The sequence below is a fragment of the Mus musculus genome, chromosome 9, assembly GCF_000001635.26.
Source record: "Mus musculus strain C57BL/6J chromosome 9, GRCm38.p6 C57BL/6J".
NCBI classification, from domain to species: Eukaryota; Metazoa; Chordata; class Mammalia; order Rodentia; family Muridae; genus Mus; species Mus musculus.
The window spans coordinates 95,474,166-95,492,199 of record NC_000075.6 but is presented as its reverse complement, the minus strand read 5'-3'; the positions used below and the strand labels follow the sequence as shown (position 1 = coordinate 95,492,199).

The window sequence follows — 18,034 nt, the reverse complement described above, 5'->3', positions numbered from 1 at the left end:
GCCTGCCTCTGCCTCCCGTGTGCTGGGATTAAAGGCGTGCACCACCACTCCTGTCAAAACAGTAAGTTTTATAGGAAGAATTCTATCAGGTTGGAGAGATGGCTCAGTGGTTAAGAGCACTTGGCTGCTCTTTAGAGGTCCCGAGTTCTAGTTCCAGCAACCACATGGTGGCTCACAACCATCTGTAATGGGATCTGCTGCCTCTTCTGGTGCATCTGAAGAGAACAACAGTGTACTCACATACATAAAATAAAATCTTTAAAAATAGAATTCTATCGTAGACATATTGGACTGATAATTATAGCTGTTGGTACATATACTAGTTATCTGCTGGCTTGCAAGTGAGCTTTCTGAAGCTACAATAGATAGGATGTGCTTGAAAATCAATTAGCATTTATTCAGTGTCTATATCTGTTTGTAATGTATAGATTTAGTTCAGATGCTTATTTTCTGTCTGGAATCCTGTTTATTCAGTGGGGTTCAAGTTAGGTGTCATCAAATCTATTAAGAGCAGAAGCGTAAGTAGTGGTTTATGTTGACTTTCCTTTCCCCCTAAGAGCCATCACTCCTGCTCTGTGACTGAGGGGCTCACTAATCTTGGTTATAATTATTACTGATGCAAATAAACACATCACATTATTTGAAGATAATACCTAGAGAAACTGTTACTAAATATGAGTAACTTGTGGTGTACTCTTAGCTAACTATAATTATTTTCAACAGAATTCAGGAAGAACGTGATGAGAGACATAAAACAAAAGGCAGGTTAAGTCGGTTTGAGCCTCCTCAGTCAGACTCTGATGGTCAGCGACGTTCTAGTAAGTGATGTTTATCTTAGTGCACACATTTATGACTTATTGTCCTAGAAACTAAGAGTTGTTTTCTTTCCCCCCTTTAAGTGGATGTGCCTTCAAGAAGAAATAGATCGTCTGGTGGTAATACCGATTTTTTGCTTTTTAAAGAATTAGGAATTGTCTCAACTTTGTATTTCGCAGGGTGTAACTTGTTTTTTTCTCCTTGTTCTAGTTCTTGATGATTATGCACCTGGCTCACATGATGTAGGAGATCCCAGCACTACAAATTTATACCTTGGAAACATTAATCCACAGGTAATATAAGGAAAATAAAATGAATGTTGGCTTATGTTCATTTTTTTTCTTGTTGTTGGATAATTAGATAAAATTAAGATTCTGAACTTGGGGGGCTGGTGAGATGGCTCAGCGGGTAAGAGCACCCAACTGCTCTTCCAAAGGTACTGAGTTCAAATCCCAGCAACCACATGGTGGTTCACAACCATCCGTAAGGAGATCTGACTCCCTCTTCTGGAGTGTCTGAAGACAGCTACAGTGTAATTACATATAATAAATAAATAAATCTTTAAAAAAAAAGATTTTGAACTTGACAAATCTGATGGAATTAGATGGTATTTTCTAATTGTTTTGAAAACTTGGGGCTTATTAGTTGGATCTGAATTGTTTCCTGTACATTTGTGAAGATGTGGCTTCCTTAGTAACTAGTTTGTACTCTTGAGGCACCTCCTGATAGGTAGCTTGCTTTCTTATGGAGGTCCTCTTTTCCTTTTCTCCTCTGGGGCTCCTTGTGGTTCCCATCTTCCTGTGCTGTGATTGCATAGGTGTTTAGATCCCAAGATCTTCAAACAGGAAGAGAAATCAGACATGCCTTTGGTTCCAGTAGCTCTTAAGACGCCAAGCCCTAACTGCTTATTTAAATAAAATAGAAGGCTTCTAATATGAAAGTACTTCAAATGCACCAGTATGGCAGGGTTTTTTGCCAATGTAGAGTTTCTAGTTTTTGAGTGTAATACTGTAGGGTTAATATGTTGCTTTCTACTTTTAAAAATGATTTTGCTTTCTGGGTTGCATAATATTCTTAGCGCCTCCTTTCCTTTTTGTTGCATAACCAAACTCTCTGATCTTTTAATAGATGAATGAAGAAATGCTGTGCCAAGAATTTGGAAGATTTGGACCATTAGCTAGTGTAAAAATTATGTGGCCTAGAACTGATGAAGAAAGAGCACGAGAAAGAAACTGTGGCTTTGTGGCTTTTATGAACAGAAGAGATGCTGAAAGAGCTCTAAAGAACTTAAACGGTAAAGTCCTTAGTGTCCATTTGTAGGAGTCAGGTACTTCTTTGGTGTAGAAAATTAGCCATAAAAACTCTGAGAATTGGTTCAAATTGGAAAATATACATAGGAAATTTAATTCAGAAATACTTTTTCTCTGGAGCTTGTCAAAGTAACCTTTTTCCTTTCTTTTTTTCTTTTGTAGGAAAAATGATTATGTCTTTTGAAATGAAGTTAGGTTGGGGTAAAGCTGTGCCTATTCCTCCACATCCAATATACATTCCGCCTTCTATGATGGAACACACGCTCCCCCCACCTCCATCCGGACTGCCTTTTAATGCGCAGCCTAGAGAGCGATTAAAAAACCCCAATGCTCCCATGTTACCACCACCTAAAAACAAGGAGGATTTCGAGAAGGTAATTTTAAAAATGTACATAGGACTGCATCTGATATGTAAATACTGTATCTGTGGTAGTGTTTCTTTTCAACAATTTTTATAGACATGTGTTACTCTGGCAACTCATAAATAAGTAAATATGTTCCCTGCCTTAGCCCATGAAAACCCTGTATTGAAATATTAGGTCATATTTAATATTTTTATTTGTGGCTGCCATTCCCTTTTGAGCACTCGGTAAGCGCACCCTCTCCCCCGCCCCCAGTGTTGTAGTCAGTGTTTGGATTTACTTTGTTTTGAGAACATGGTAGTTTTTATTTGGTTAAGTGACTTTTCAATTAAGAAAGCCCACCTAAATAGTTAAATTGTTTGGATGACAGCAAACTAACATAGCTTTCAAGGTCTTGAGTTATTAGACTATATAGTAGCATATATGATATTTCAAAAATAGTTAACTAATCTAGTAAAAACAAAGGGTGAATATTTTTCTTTATTAAACATAAAACCAACTTAATTTCAAGTTATAAGAATTTGTTGGTTCTATTATGAGTTGATTACACTTGAAATGCCAGGGCTGGTTTTAAAGGCTTGGGAACAAAGTAACCAACTGTGTGGTCAGAGCAGACAGTTAATTAGTTCACAAGTTAATTATCTGCTAATTGTCAGTGTAGCCCCTGTTTCAGTACATTGATGTGCATTCTAGCAGGAATGTTCTATGCTTTTGCCTTTGGTGAACAGTAATTGTTCACTGTGAACACATCCATTTGCATTATGTAATTGCTTAGTGTATAATTACTTCAAATGCAGTGATTGCCTGCAGAACTTGTGATTAGATGTGTAGTGTTTTCAATGCATATGTATATTTTTGCTTGTTACTTGTTAACAATACTCACATATTCTATGTTTATTATCTGATGTGACTTCATATACAGACTCTGTCGCAAGCCATAGTCAAAGTGGTTATCCCAACAGAAAGGTACATGTTTTTCTTTATTATTACTGATCTAAATATAGACAATATCCCCTTCTGAATTGAAAAGAACTGGTGTTGAGGAAAAGGTAATATCTTGACTGAGCAATGGCTCCTTCCCACTACATTTGGGGGATGTGTAAAAATTAAGTTTAGTACACTTTGCAATTTTATGTCATCTTTTCTTTTGTTTTTTATTCTCATTTTAGAGAGTTTTTAAATACCTTTAGAAATTAGAATGTTTAAATAAATTAATGTGGAGTTGTTGGTCTGCTAATTTGAAACTATTGTGAAGGGAAAATAGGTATATAAGTAAAATGAGTTTTAAAGCTTAGATAATATTACAATTTGACCCACTTTATTTATCTTGGATAAACATCTGGATTACATGCCTTAAATATGCAACCTTGGTTTTAGATCTTAGTGGAGGTGCAGTCGTATTGTTTTTCTTTTTTTCTAATTGATTTTAAGAAGAAATTCTAATTATTTTCATGGACACTGGCTGTATTAGGATCTTTTAGTCATAGTAAAGGCGTTTGGATCTCTTTTATTACTTTTCTTCTTCTTTTTTTTTTTCTTTTTAATACACTGCTAATGAAGAACAATCATGTAGGTATGCTCTTGCTCAGTCAAGCTCAGCCTTTTCCCAAACACAGAAACACAACACTGGTTGAATAATAAATGAACACAAAAGAATTCCAAATTCTCTTTGACATTGGCCTTGGTGAGCAACACCAGCTGAGCTGTCTGCGGCAGCGGGGGACCAGGAAGGCATCATGGGATGGATTGGGAAAGTATACAGGTTTACCAGACATTGGTACGATCGACTCCAATAAATGTGCTTTTTATTTTAACTGAGAGGCCTCTTTTTGTTGTGGTTACCCAGAATAAGATGATTACTGTTTAAATATAAAATAATACACTTTAAAATAGAACATTTTTTTGTACTACACTGTTTTGTTTTGATAGAAAAAGTAATTTTTTAAATAAGAAAATTATATAATCCTTAAGGGAAGAGTATGATTATGCCTTCCTCTTGATTCCAAGTCAGCACCAACTAATTGTCACATTTTGATTTTAAATAATCATATGAAACATTTTAAAAGTTCCTTTAAACTTGTAATTTAATGAAGATAGGTTCTTATTAGTTACAAGCCTGTTTAATACTATAGTGGGTTATTTTTCCACTGTTAAAATGTTTACAGGGAAAGTATTTTTTTAGCATTCAAAAAACCCAAAACAAACAAACAAAAAACAAGTTTAGGAATTTTATGTGTGACACAGCTTATTTTTAAACAAAATTACATTTTGCTGAAAAGTTTTGACTTACTATTAGAATGAATCCTTTGGTTTTAAACTTGATATATCATTTTTCATGTTCTTTAAATTAATGAAGTCAAGTTTGACTATATTGATAAAAATCTCTGTATCTATAACATTTGTCCACCTGGTCAATGGTCATGTTTTATGATTTGCACATAAAACTTCCCTGAGTTTGGCTTTGCCTTATAGCAATGGGGGTTTTAGAACTGAGTGACAATTGCATGGCCCCTGTCTAAACAGTGTCACGAGCTGCATGGGTGTTGACAGTTCTTTCTTACTACGGAGCAGTACTGCATATCTGCACAGCAGTTAATACTATTGTGAAGGAAAATAAATTTTAAGTTAAAATTAAGTGATTTGTTTTTAAACAATTTGAAGTTGAATTGGTAGTTCTAAATACATAGTTTCCCCTTTGTAAAAATTTAAACCTCCATGTAATTTTTTGGTCTTTAGAATTATTTTTTTTCTACTACATATCAGTGTCCATTTAAGTTGGCTTGTTTGAAAACTGTAGAAAATATAGTTCATAACTGAGATTATTTCACGGTCAGATACTTTGAAACAAATTATTATGGAGCGCTTTCACTCCCCCTACCCAAATCTGTCTTCTATAACTCTATTTATATTCTAGCAGTTACATGGACTTAATTGAGTTGAGAATGCGTAAGATACAGTCTATGTGTTCTTCACTGTGAGCCAATATCCTTTCGCTTTACCTGCCAACTCTGAACTACTTGGGGACTGGTGAAGGAGAAGTCTAGAGCAGCGTATGAATATTTAAGCTGACACATTAGTCAGTGTCAGAAAATAATTTTGAATCTTTGTTAAAGATTTTCAGATTAAAAAAAATTCTTTCTATAACTGCAACCAATAAAGTGATTTAATAAAGTTACTCATATCTTTTTGGTTTAAATATGGGAAGATTAGCATTACAGAGAGTGGGTACCTCACCATGTCCCATGTTTTGGAATTCATTCACTAATGGCTTTGCAATATAATTTTTCATTGGTTGATAGTATAGAAGCAGGATTACATGTTAGGAATTCTAAACTAATTTTGAAGTGTGCAGCAAAGGGATGTTGCCTCATTAAAGGTCAGATTTAGTAAAAACTCCATCTGGTATGTGTGTATTAGAAACACAGTAATTTAGATGGGTCTTTTATTAAATCAGATCTTAAATTTGTTAGTTTTGCAGTTTTGTAAATTAAAGTTATGGTTATAACATTTCAATATCATGAAAGTGACTGTATTAGGAATATTTTCTCTTAAAACAGACATAGTGTGTACATTTTTAGATGGCTGTAACATGCAAATTGTAAGTTGGCTGAATTTATGTATTTGCAGCTATCCAATTAGTTGTGATTTATAATTTTAATTTTTTGCATTTTGAAAATAATGTTAAGTGGCAAATAGAAAATTAAATCTTACTATCAGGCTGTTGTGGCTTCCCACACTCCTTCACCTCTCCTTCACCTCTCCTTCCTTCCTTCCTTCCTTCCTTCCTTCCTTCCTTCCTTCCTTCCTTCCTTTCTTCCCTCCCTCCCTCCCTCCCTCCCTCCCTCCCTCCCTCCCTCCCTCCCAATCCTCTGCCCTCACTGCCCTCTTAATGCTCAAGGCCTTTAGTGTGTGCTCCACATTACTTTTTGATATTAAAATCTGTTAGCAGAATGATTTTTTTTAACTGCACCATTTTAGTAACTTAAGAGTAGTTTTATATAGGGATATGTCTGAATCCATTTTCTTTAACTGTGTTGTTGTTGTAGGAATTTACTCGCCCTGATACACCGAATGATAGAATTTGTTGTACGTGAAGGGCCAATGTTTGAAGCTATGATTATGAACAGAGAAATCAACAATCCTATGTTCAGGTGTGCTTCTTTTATTATGGTAATAAATCTATAACAGAGCTTCTGGGTTAACTATGTTTGAGGGCGTTAAGTACATTCACATTACTATACAACATTGCCATCCATCCAATCATTTCCAGACATCATTTTACCTTCCAGAAACTATATATCCAGAACCCATGTGGTTTTGGGAGAGTGAAAAGATTTCCAAGTATTGTCCTTTGGCTGTCATTTACCTGCACGAGCACATGTACAAATATGAACAAATAAGTGACGTATATCCAAGAATAAAATCCTAAAAAAAGAAAAGAAAAAGAAGAAGAAAAAAGATTTTTGCAGGATGAATGAGTCTTAGTAGTTAGACTAGAATGTGTTTAGATCGGTTTTCCATCACTTACATAGTTATGGTGTAGCAACTCTTAGCATTTTCTGGGAGGAAAATAGTATTTCATTATGCTTTTCAGTGAAAGAGTTATAAGCAAGCTAGAATTGAGCAAAGTATTTTGTCAGGAAATCATCTGAATTGCTTTATCTAAGACATTAAATGTTAAATGGGGTAAAGATTTTTCAGATTTACATATTGAAAAAAATCTTTTCAGTATTCTAATATATCATCTTGTGTTTTATAAAAAACAGCCATGCCTAGTATGGTGTGATTTTGTATACCATTAATCCGAGGACTTGGGAGGTGGGTAGATCTCTTGGAGTTCGAGGACAGCTTGTTGGAGTATATACTGAGTTCCAGGATAGTCATGGCTACATTGAGAGATCCCGTCACAAACAAAAATTTAAAAAAAATTCTGAAAACAGTCATCTGACACAATGAGAACACGCGTTCTGGACGTTCAGATTAGCTTGTCAGACAGTCTGGGGCGTGGGGAGGCGGACGTCATAGAAGATGAGAGGACCCTTTCTCCCTCTTGTCCCAGCATCTTTGTTTTTTGTCTTTAGAAGTAAGAGGCAATAATATTTCTCATTTGTTTTATTTATGTAGCTCTCTCTTTTTAATTGAATAGGCTGATAAGTGGCTGGCTTTATGTAGATACTAAAGTAGATAGCTCTCTCCTGAAGAATATGGTGTTTAATGTTTTTGTTTGTTTTGTTTAGGTTCTTATTTGAAAACCAGACACCAGCCCATGTTTACTACAGGTGGAAGCTTTATTCTATTCTGCAGGCAAGTAGGATTAATTACTCTGTTGACTTTAACTGAGGGTTAGACTATTCAAATAACATTCTGGGTATTATTAGGGAGATTCTCCAACGAAATGGCGGACAGAAGATTTTCGAATGTTCAAAAATGGATCTTTTTGGAGGCCACCACCTTTAAATCCATACCTTCATGGGATGTCAGAGGAGCAAGAGACAGAAGCGTTTGTAGAAGAACCTAGTAAGAAGGGAGCACTCAAGGAAGAGTAAGATTTTTTTCTCTTATTATTCAGGAAAGTTGCTTTAATGGTTGCTTTCATTAGTGTCTTGCTGTAACTATTTCAGCTGTAAGATAACATGGTATTTTCACTTGGGAATGTTTTATTTGTACTTTATGATTTTAGACATCTTGGAGTAACATAGTGGAGAATACAAGTAATTATCCTGTTGACCTTGACCTCTTCCTGATGAAATTAGTGATCGTCTCTTAAACACAGTTGAACTCTTTCTCTAGCATTGTACTTTAAGTATTAAGTTCTTACACAGATTACCCAGAGACTGTTAGAATTCTTGCCAGAGTGAAAGATAAAAGAGGAAAAGTTACTGTGTAGCTAGTTGGGTCAGGCATTGGCTATGCATACCCTTTCCATAGTTTGTGTATGTAGCAATTCTGAGATGGCGGCTAGGAAACTTTACTATTAGTGCTACTTGGTGAGATGGCTCACCTAATAAGTGAGCACTTGCTGCTCTTGCCAAGGACCAGCACCTACGTGGTGGCCCCTAACCATCCATCTGTACCTCTGGTTGTAGGGATCCAGTGTCCTTCTTAGGCCTTTGCAGGCACCAGATATGCATGTTGTGCATGTTTACTCAAACATGGAAGTAAAACACAAACATAAGGTAAAAGTTAAATCTTACCAAAAGACTGGTGCTTGCTCAGAACTAGTATAGTGAGCTATCCACATTTTAGAAAGCAGATATATTTAATAAGTGTTTAGAGGTTCTTCATATCTCATGAAAAATGCTAGCTAAAGATTTTAGTATGGAGGTTGGTTAAAAGATGTTAGTGTGGGGGCTGGATAGATGACTCAGTGGTTAAGAGCACTGGCTGCTCTTCCAGAGGACCTTTCTTCAGTGCCTGCACCCATGAGCTGTAACTCCAGTTCTAGAGGATCTGACTCTCACACACAGACATATATGCAGGAAGAACAGCAATGCACATAAAAATGAAGTATTAAAAAAGACTTTACATATAATGTTAAATACTTCTTTGTAAAGTGTGTGAGGCTTAATACCCATTGTGTCATCGCATTGCTGGTGACAGTGGAGTCCTTCAGCTGTTGAGTGTGTGTGTTCCCTTAGGTTTATGCTCATTACATTAGCTGCAGACCCAGTCCTTGGTCTAAATCTAGCTATCTCCAGTTTTGTAAATACAGGTTAAAGTTCTGACTACATTGACTTACTATATTTTGTGTTTTGGGCATACGCTATGGCATATGTGGAGGTTAGAGGACAACTTGCAGGACTCCCCCCCCCCCCCCCCTTTGGGTCCTAGGGATGAAACTGAGTTATCAGGCTTGGAGGCAAGTGTCTTTACCTGCTGTGCCATCTTGCCTTCCAAGTAAATAAAGTTCTATTGACACACAATGATTCTTTGTATGTATGTAAGAGTGCCTTGGAATTACAGGAGTAGAGAAACTGTCTTACAAGTAGGACCTAAAATATTTATGTTTTTCTTACAGAAAAAGTTTATACTAGTCCTTGTAAAAGTGCTAGAGTAATACTTCTTTCAAAGGAAGGATGTGGAGAAATTAGAGGTTTTCTGTTTTAAGTGGGGATAGTATAAGAGTGAAATACTTTTGGAGGCTTTTTAAAAAATGATCATAATTTAAAATTTACTTGTTTTAAGTTTTAAAAAAGTTATTAGAATATTTTGTTAATTTTTTAAAAAAGTATTCTTTATATAAGTTCTTTAAAAGATTGTAACCAGTTAGGGCAACCTAACAAGTCTCCGTCTTTACAACCATTTGATCTGAGTGGGTTCTGAATGCGTTTCTGTGAGGTGAACATGGTAACTGGCCCACCAGAGCAACAACCAGGAGGTGCTAGGCTGTGAGCAGTGATTATTGGGACACTTAGGATGTTACGTTTAAATATTTATAAGTGAAAATTTATATTCAGACAGCGGGATAAGTTAGAAGAAATCTTGCGAGGATTAACTCCAAGGAAAAATGATATTGGAGATGCCATGGTTTTCTGTCTTAATAATGCTGAAGCTGCTGAAGAAATAGTGGATTGCATTACTGAGTCGCTGTCCATCTTAAAGACACCTCTTCCCAAGAAGGTAATAGAAGTGATTTTTCTTCCTATACATTTAGTTAAGAAAAGCAGGGATAATAATTGACTTTAAATTGTAACTCTTTAAAAATTATAAAAAGTTCTTTTTTGACATAAAGAGCTTGACTGATAACATCTTTTCTATACAGTCTTACTTCTTTCTGAGAAACTGGTTGAAATGTAAATAAATGAATAGATTGTATTCCTGCAAAAGTCATGATTGTAATGATGTTGGGTCTCTAATAGGAGTTGCTGTTAAATTGTCACTAAACTTAGCCTCTGCACTACTTCAAAGTATGAATGTATGGGGTATTTTCTAAATATCCTATTGGCTAACGTTTTCATTTTGCCTTATTTTGTTTACAGATTGCCAGATTATATTTGGTTTCTGATGTTTTATACAACTCTTCAGCCAAAGTTGCCAATGCTTCATATTACAGGAAATTGTAAGTATAAGATATGAGCTGATACTCTTGAAGTAATGTATTTAAGGATGAGGAGACCAAAAAAGAGGGTTGCTCTGTTAGCATTCTTCATTAATAGGAAATAATTTTAGGGGTCGTTGAGATGGCTCTGGGTTCAGGTGCTTGCTGTGCTAGCCTGTGATTTTGATCTATAAAGGGGGAAGGGAATAAATGACTCCATAAAGTTGTCTTCTAACCTGACTTCAAACCCCAGCCCCACAATAGTAATAATAAAGAAAACGGTTTAAAGATTATTTTAATCTACTCATTTAGTAGAACTCTTAAACACATAAGCTCAAGGTTTATTGAACTAAACCAATGTAAGCCTTTTTTCAGTTTTTCTTTTTAATGACACTTGTGTGTATGTATGTGTGAATGTGGAACATGACCTACAGAGGACAACTTGTAGGGTAGGGGTTGAGTCTTTCCTTTCACCACATGGGGCCCAGGGATTGAACTCAAGTTGTTCACCTTGACAGCAAGTGAGCTGTGTAGCTGACCATTGTTTGTTTGTTTGTTTTATTGAGCTAAAAGTCTTACTTTAGCCCAGATTGCTTAGAACTTAGTGTGCAGCCCAGACTGACTTTGAACTTGTGGCAGTCTTTTTGTTTGTTTGTTTGTTTGTTTGTTTTGTTTTGTTTTTCGAGACAGGGTTTCTCTGTGTAGCCCTGACTGTCCTGAAACTCACTTTGTAGACCAGGCTGGCCTCGAACTCAGAAATCCGCCTGCCTCTGCCTCCCGAGTGCTGGGATTAAAGGCGTGTGCCACCACTGCCCGACTTTTTCTTTTTCTTTATTTTTCTTTTTTTGGTTTTGTGGCAGTCTTTTTACCCTAACCTTGCAGGTGCAGGATTTTAGTATGAACCACCATGCTTTATATTTTATTTCTTAAATATTTACAGTAGAACTAATAGGTAGAGTTTAAAAAATTGAAAACTACATTATTTTGCCCATTTAGCTACTTTATAATAAGCATAAATAGTATTAAAAATAATGGCATGGAAAAAGAAAAAAAACCAAAGGTTTAACATTGTTTTCTTTTGATAATTATTGTATTAATTAAAAAAAAGATTTATTTTTATTTTTCCATATGAGTGCTATGCCTGCATATATTATGTATGCACATATATACCTGGTACCCATGTAGGTTAGAAGGTGTCAGATCCCCTGGAATTGTATCTATGATCTGTCATGGTAGTACTGGGAGCTGAATGACCCCGGTGCTCTAAACAGCTGTCTCTCCAGCCCTGGTCATTGATTTTTCTTGTTCTTGTTGGCTACAGCAGGAGGGAGTTGTAGTGGACATCATAATTCCTGTACAAATCCTCAGTTCCACGCAGCTCCCCTTCTGTGCTTGTTAAATAATCGGGCTCTGGGAAAGGAATTGACTCCAAAAGGAAATCAGATTTGTGACCTGAGCTGGGAATTGTAACCCAGTTGTTTGAGTATTTTCCTGGCATGGAGAAGCCCTGGGTTTGATCCAGCAGCACTCAAAAACAGGTGTGGGGTTCACTCTGTGATCCTGGCCGGGAGATCAGTAGCTCAAGGCCATTCTAGCTAAGCTACATAGTGAGAAAGCTACTGAGGACTGATTGGCATTTCAGTCTGTCTGGTTCCTCTCTCTTTATCTATAACACTTCTTATTGATATAAATATATTTTATATCTAGAGAAGCAAACTAGCACCACTTTCCTGGCTTGCTGGCCCATACTGCCATTGTCTGGCTTGAGTTACAGTAGTAATCTAACTGGTTTTCCCTCTTCTACACCCTGGTTTGTTCTCTATACAGCATCCAGGTGATCTTTGAAAAAATAAGTCATGATGTAGGTATAGGTGGAGTTCAGTTGGTAGAGTACTGTCTAGTGTGTAAAAGCTCTTGGGTTTGATCCTCTGCACTGCACAAAATCAGGTGTGGTGGGAAGGTGAGTTCAAGGTTATCCTTGGCTACATAGCAAAGTCCTGGGATAGCTCAGGCTGCATATATGTGTCTGTCTGTGTGTGTATGTGAATGGTTTTAGGAGAGCCCTACTTTTATTGTTAATACTTTTTTTGCCTTATGTACATCATTTACCTTTAAAATTTTTTTTTAATATGACACAAAGGGCCAGATTGCTAAATTCATCCTAAATATAAAGTTGCCTGCTAAAGAAGGACACTGATATTTTGAATTTCTTAATTTGCGTTATAAGAACAGGAAAGGTTTTCATTGGCCAGTGGGTTGAAGAGACTGTGATTTTTTTTTTAAAATAAATTGTGTCTTAATGTATTGTTTGAATTTCAGTTTTGAAACAAAGCTATGCCAGATATTTTCAGACCTCAATGCTACTTATCGTACAATTCAAGGCCATTTACAATCTGAAAACTTTAAGGTAGGTATCTTTTGTTGTTTCTGCCCTGACCTCTGAAGTGGAGGAGGGCATTAGAGGGCTGTAAAAGAGTAGTGATTCTTTAGGTTTTTAAATTCTGTATTGTCAGGTAGCTTTTAGTTTTATGTTATTTAAATATTTTTATTTAAAATTTCTTTAATGAATAATTAATTTTAGTTATATATATATGTATCTCTTTGTGGGTGTATGCATGTGGAGTGCAGGTGCTTCCCTAGGCCAGAGGCATAGGATTCCCCTGGAGTTGGAGTTACAGGAAATTTTATGAGCCAACTGATACAGGTGCTGAGAGCTGAACTCAGGTCCTCATGCCTTACTTAAATATTTTAATACTGGGTTTTTTTTTCCCCCTCTTCACATCCTGAAGACTATTTATTTGTTTTATAATAGTATATTAAATTTGTCTGGATTAGGAACATATATTTTAGTTATTTATGGTTGTTTAGAAAGTATCTTCAGGGCATTGGTGGCTCTAGTATGGCAGGTGGTTGTGATGTGTGGCCTCACATGCTGTGGCATAAGGCCTGGGGGTGCCATTTAACCCTGGGCCTGCTGAGGGACCTACCATGCTTGAGCTTGTGTGCGGATCTGAAACTGAGCGTGGAGGACAGCAGTCAGCCACGTCTCCCAGGAGGGCCTGGTGCTTTGGGAAGACTGAGTAACGGAGTGGCTGTCTACCACAAGATGCCACCAGAGGAGGAAGGCCCTATGGACCCCAGTGTGAGTGTGTCATTATGAAGACAGTGCCACTGACGACACAGTCCTGTCCAGCTGTGTTGAGGTGCAGTGGGTGTTTGCAGATGGGAACCCATGACCTGCTCAACAGTGCTGGAGCACAGAGGTGCCTGAAGAATGGCCTTGATAAGGACTCGAAAATTTGATCTTCAGAGTTTTCTGGGGTTGTGTGGTGGAAGATTCAAAATTTTAGGAGGGTGAGGAGTGCTGGTCACTGCTCTTGTTTAGATTGTAAATACACATTCAAGACAGGTTATTAATAATTTTAATGTGCTGTTTTCAGGGGAAAAAAAGCCTGTTCAGTTTTTATTTTTCATTTTAGTAACCTCTTAAATGAAAGACTATGCGACTGGGCGTGGTAGTGCACACCTTTAATCTCAACACTGGGGAGGCAGAGGCAGATGGATCTCTCTGAGTTCAGGCCCCCCTGGTCTACAAAGCGAAAGAGTCCAGGAAACCCAGAGCTGTTACACAGAGAAACCCTGTCTCAAAAAACCAAAAAAAAGAAAAGAAAAAAAAAAAACAAAAACAAAAAAAAGAAAGGAAAGACAGAGAACCTTAGGTTATAAACCAGTGTTAGGACAGAGCCAGTTAAAGCCCAAGGTAGCAATTGAATAAATGAATATACTACTGTGGGGAAGATTCAGGACCGGGAAGTGCTTCATTGGATCATAATGGATTGAGAGTAAAGCTTGATTGCTTTGGTTTCTAGTGGTCAGAAGGTACTGTGAGATTGTTTTTCAAGATATGACTCATATATACATGAGAGTTGACCTTAATTAAAAATAATCCAAGTTTTTTTTCCCCCCAGCATTTATGTTTACTTGGAAGATAGCATTGAATTGATTTAAAAAATCAGGAATGGTATATGTAGTTAATTTTTTTAATTTGAAAAAATGATCTAGCAACTTAAAGGGAAATTCGCAATAACAATGGTATTCCCATGAACTCAAGTTTGGACTTGACATTTACTGTCTGTTTTCTATTAACTTAGCAACGGGTAATGACCTGCTTCAGAGCATGGGAAGATTGGGCAATTTATCCAGAACCATTTTTGATCAAACTTCAGAATATTTTCTTAGGACTTGTAAATATCATTGAAGAAAAGGAAACAGAGGTAGGTATTCTGTACTTAAATATTTTTCTGGGGGAGGGGGAATATTACATATATTTCTTTATGAAAAATACCTGTTTACCATTAAATAATACAAGAGTCAGTGTTACATAAGACAGGGATTTTCAATGTGTTCTTATGGGATAGTGGCTGTTTTTGTTTTGTTTTTAGTAACTTGAAAAGATTTATGATATATTAGAAAACAAATAATACACAGAAACCCCTCAACTAACAAGGGGGCCTTGATAAACTTACTGCAAGTAAGTCTCATCAAGTTAAAGGTACAGTGACTGCTTGTACCAACATGACTGAACCTGAGAGCTCAGCCTGGCTTACTTTCTTCTGACTTCTAACCTGTATCAGTATCTTTCAGTTTCCTAGTAGAGGGCTTTTTTTCATCTTTCTCATGTTACTATGTTGCAGCCTGTCTATCCTTTGGGGCTTCTGTAGTAGAGGAGTCTTACCGAGTCTTGCTTTTGTGGGCTCTTGACTCCCATATCATTTGGTGAGGTTGAGGTAAATTGCTTTTGGAAGGCAGGGAGCTGTGCTCTGTGCATCACACATCTGATTCTGCTCTTCTCCAGTGTCATTTCACTTCCTTCCAGGATGTTCTGGCTCTCCTCTCCCTCAGCAGTTGGTGAAGGGACAGCTACTCTTCTACCCTCTTCTCAGACTCTTTGTTTCAGTTTCTTCAGTGCAGTGTTTCTCTTCCACTGCTCTTTGTACCTGCTCTTCTCTTTCTGGATTTTCTGTGTTACCAGACCTCAGCCTAAGTGTAACTTCAGGATAACCTTTTGACTTCTTTAAGGGAAATTTAATTATTAAATAGTATAATAAGATGGTGATGTACACTTTCAATCTATTGTTCTAACTTATTTTCTTTTTAAACAAACCTTTACTAAGCTCTTTGGCAGACGAACCAAGCCTGATACTTTTCACCATGACTCATATGCTACTTGATCTCAAGGATAAGCCTTTAATATATATTATGCAAATAAGTGTACAGATAGTTACTGTCTCTGCAGTCTGGATAATAAAACATATTTACATTGTGTCTGGAGATAAGGCTATCTAGTCATGTTGCTCTGCACTGGATTTTAAGTTAATCTAACAGTGAGAGAGTGGTGCATGTTTTGCAGGATGTGCCGGATGATCTTGACGGTGCTCCCATCGAGGAGGAGCTTGACGGGGCGCCTCTGGAGGATGTGGATGGGATTCCCATCGATGCCACTCCCATCGATGACCTGGATGGGGTCCCTATAAAGAGTCTTGATGATGATCTGGATGGAGTGCCTTGTAAGTTTGGACTTTAAACATTCAGACTAACAGGTTTAGTTGCCAAAATCCCTTAAGTTTTTCACGTGATGGTATGGAGAAATGTTTTAATTTTTGACTGTCAAGTCACTCACCTTTTCTGACATTTTAAAATTTAGGTATCTAGCAATATGTTTGACTGTGGCAAAGGAAAGAGCTTTATTATGGTATCTTTTTTGGGGGACTATCATCCTATAATATTAGCAGGTTTTCCTTTTTGTCTCAATTGTCTGAAAGTTACAGGCAGTATCTTGTGTTTTACAGTCACATGCCCAGTGTCACTTCCTTTGTTTTTTTTATTTTCCTACCCACACCTCCATATGCTTCTCTTGTACCCAAATTTTCTATGCAGTAGTTCTTCACACCCATTTTGCCTTGCTCTTGATAGATAAAAGTTACCCACTGCCAATTCTGGTCTGCAAATATCAAATGGAGAGTTCAAAAAATTTCATAAACTGTAGGAATCATAATTCATTCTAACAGTTCTTTCGTGTTTTATTATTTTTTTAGTGTTCCTAATTTATAAAAATAATCTGTGGATCAGAAAACATAGTAAATGTATAATTTAGTGCTGGTTATAGGCTTAGGCATTTATTAGAGGTCTTGGGATGTGGGTAAAAGGGCTCTACTTCAAGATTTGGTCTCAAGCAAAACAGTGAGTTAATCATAGTCCTTGTTGTTGATACTGTCAATGGTTTCCTACATGTGGACTTAGTTTTATTTGCTGTTTGATAAGGCCATAAGTTTGAGTCATCTCCTAATATATTTAATAGTCATCTTTTCTTCAATAGTGGATGCAACTGAAGACTCAAAGAAGAATGAACCCATATTTAAAGTTGCCCCATCAAAATGGGAGGCTGTAGATGAATCTGAATTGGAAGCACAAGGTGAGTAAATTGTAGACACTGAGGTTTTAAACACTTGGGTACTGGGATAGTGGTATCTTTGAGTAGTATAGTACTTGCCTAGCATGTGCAAGGCTCTGGGTTGGATCCTTAGCACTTGAAAGGGAAAGGTAGAAAATTGATTTGTTAATATTATTGCTACCTTTGTATTTGTGTGTGTATGTTTACCTTGTGTGTAAAAACTTTATTGTCAGCTTTCAGTTTCAGTGTTACCATATTTTATTCTATCATAAGTATTCATTTATTGTTGGTACTCTTGTAATAACGGAAGCTTTGAGAGTAATCAAATAAATCACACATACACACTCACATTCTTCCTCCCTCCCCTCCCCTCCCCTCCCCTCCCCTCCCCTCCCCAGGCTAAGGTGTTTGAATACAAAGTGTAGATGTAGTCAGTATGCATGCGGAAACCCTCTTAGTGACCACTTTCAGAGACACTGAGCTTTGACTCTCCTGTAATTCTTGTTAGATTGAGTTTGCACTTGGGGCCCGTATCTGTTACATCGTTTCTGAATTTGAATCTAGTATAAGGTGTGAGAAGAGAAGATGCAGAGCACATTGTATTGGCTGCTAGAAGAGGAGATAAGCTGAAATAGAAGCTCCTGCAATGCAAGCTTTCAGCTCTAAAGTTGGGTCTCTACTGTAGCAAAACTGGTGATTTGCCTTATGGAGTTCCATTCTTTTTTTTTTCTCTAGCGGTAACGACTTCTAAGTGGGAGTTATTTGACCAGCATGAAGAGTCAGAAGAAGAGGAAAACCAAAAGTAAGAATCTTGAGTTTCAGACATACCCAGCTTCCTGCACGTATACACCCCCTCTTTTACTGACACGTTTGGTTGAAATAATAAGTCCTTGGAGAAAATCATCTTTAGTCTCCATCTTTTCTTCCCAGTGAATAAAGAGCTTTGGTCTCTGGTCTTTACACCAGGCTTCACCTTACTGTGTTTTCTACCTGAGGATGTATACTCCTGCCTTAAAGCTATTATTTTATCAGTTGTAGTTGTTTCAAATCATTGTTA

General features: G+C 36.9%; 1 protein-coding gene across 8 annotated transcripts in view; it reads left to right on the top strand.

Annotated features, from left to right (window-relative positions):
- U2surp (U2 snRNP-associated SURP domain containing) overlaps positions 1–18,034 on the top strand; it is a 55,103-nt gene that overhangs the window by 19,797 nt on the left and 17,272 nt on the right. For 2 of the 8 annotated variants that reach the window (NM_001357975.1, NM_001357974.1), the window contains 16 exons: positions 724–818; positions 900–932; positions 1,027–1,109; positions 1,945–2,110; positions 2,289–2,500; positions 3,411–3,454; positions 6,535–6,639; positions 7,726–7,792; positions 7,867–8,030; positions 9,946–10,108; positions 10,468–10,547; positions 12,846–12,933; positions 14,678–14,800; positions 15,937–16,093; positions 16,903–16,998; positions 17,713–17,779. In NM_001357975.1, coding sequence (NP_001344904.1) covers positions 724–818; positions 900–932; positions 1,027–1,109; positions 1,945–2,110; positions 2,289–2,500; positions 3,411–3,454; positions 6,535–6,639; positions 7,726–7,792; positions 7,867–8,030; positions 9,946–10,108; positions 10,468–10,547; positions 12,846–12,933; positions 14,678–14,800; positions 15,937–16,093; positions 16,903–16,998; positions 17,713–17,779 — 1,743 coding nt within the window. Of the gene's footprint in view, positions 1–723; positions 819–899; positions 936–1,026; positions 1,110–1,944; positions 2,111–2,288; positions 2,501–3,410; positions 3,455–6,534; positions 6,640–7,725; positions 7,793–7,866; positions 8,031–9,945; positions 10,109–10,467; positions 10,548–12,845; positions 12,934–14,677; positions 14,801–15,936; positions 16,094–16,902; positions 16,999–17,712; positions 17,780–18,034 lie in introns of all 8 variants that reach the window. The other 6 variants (NM_026476.2, NM_001114977.1, NM_001357977.1 and 3 more) reach the window with 3 other exon arrangements.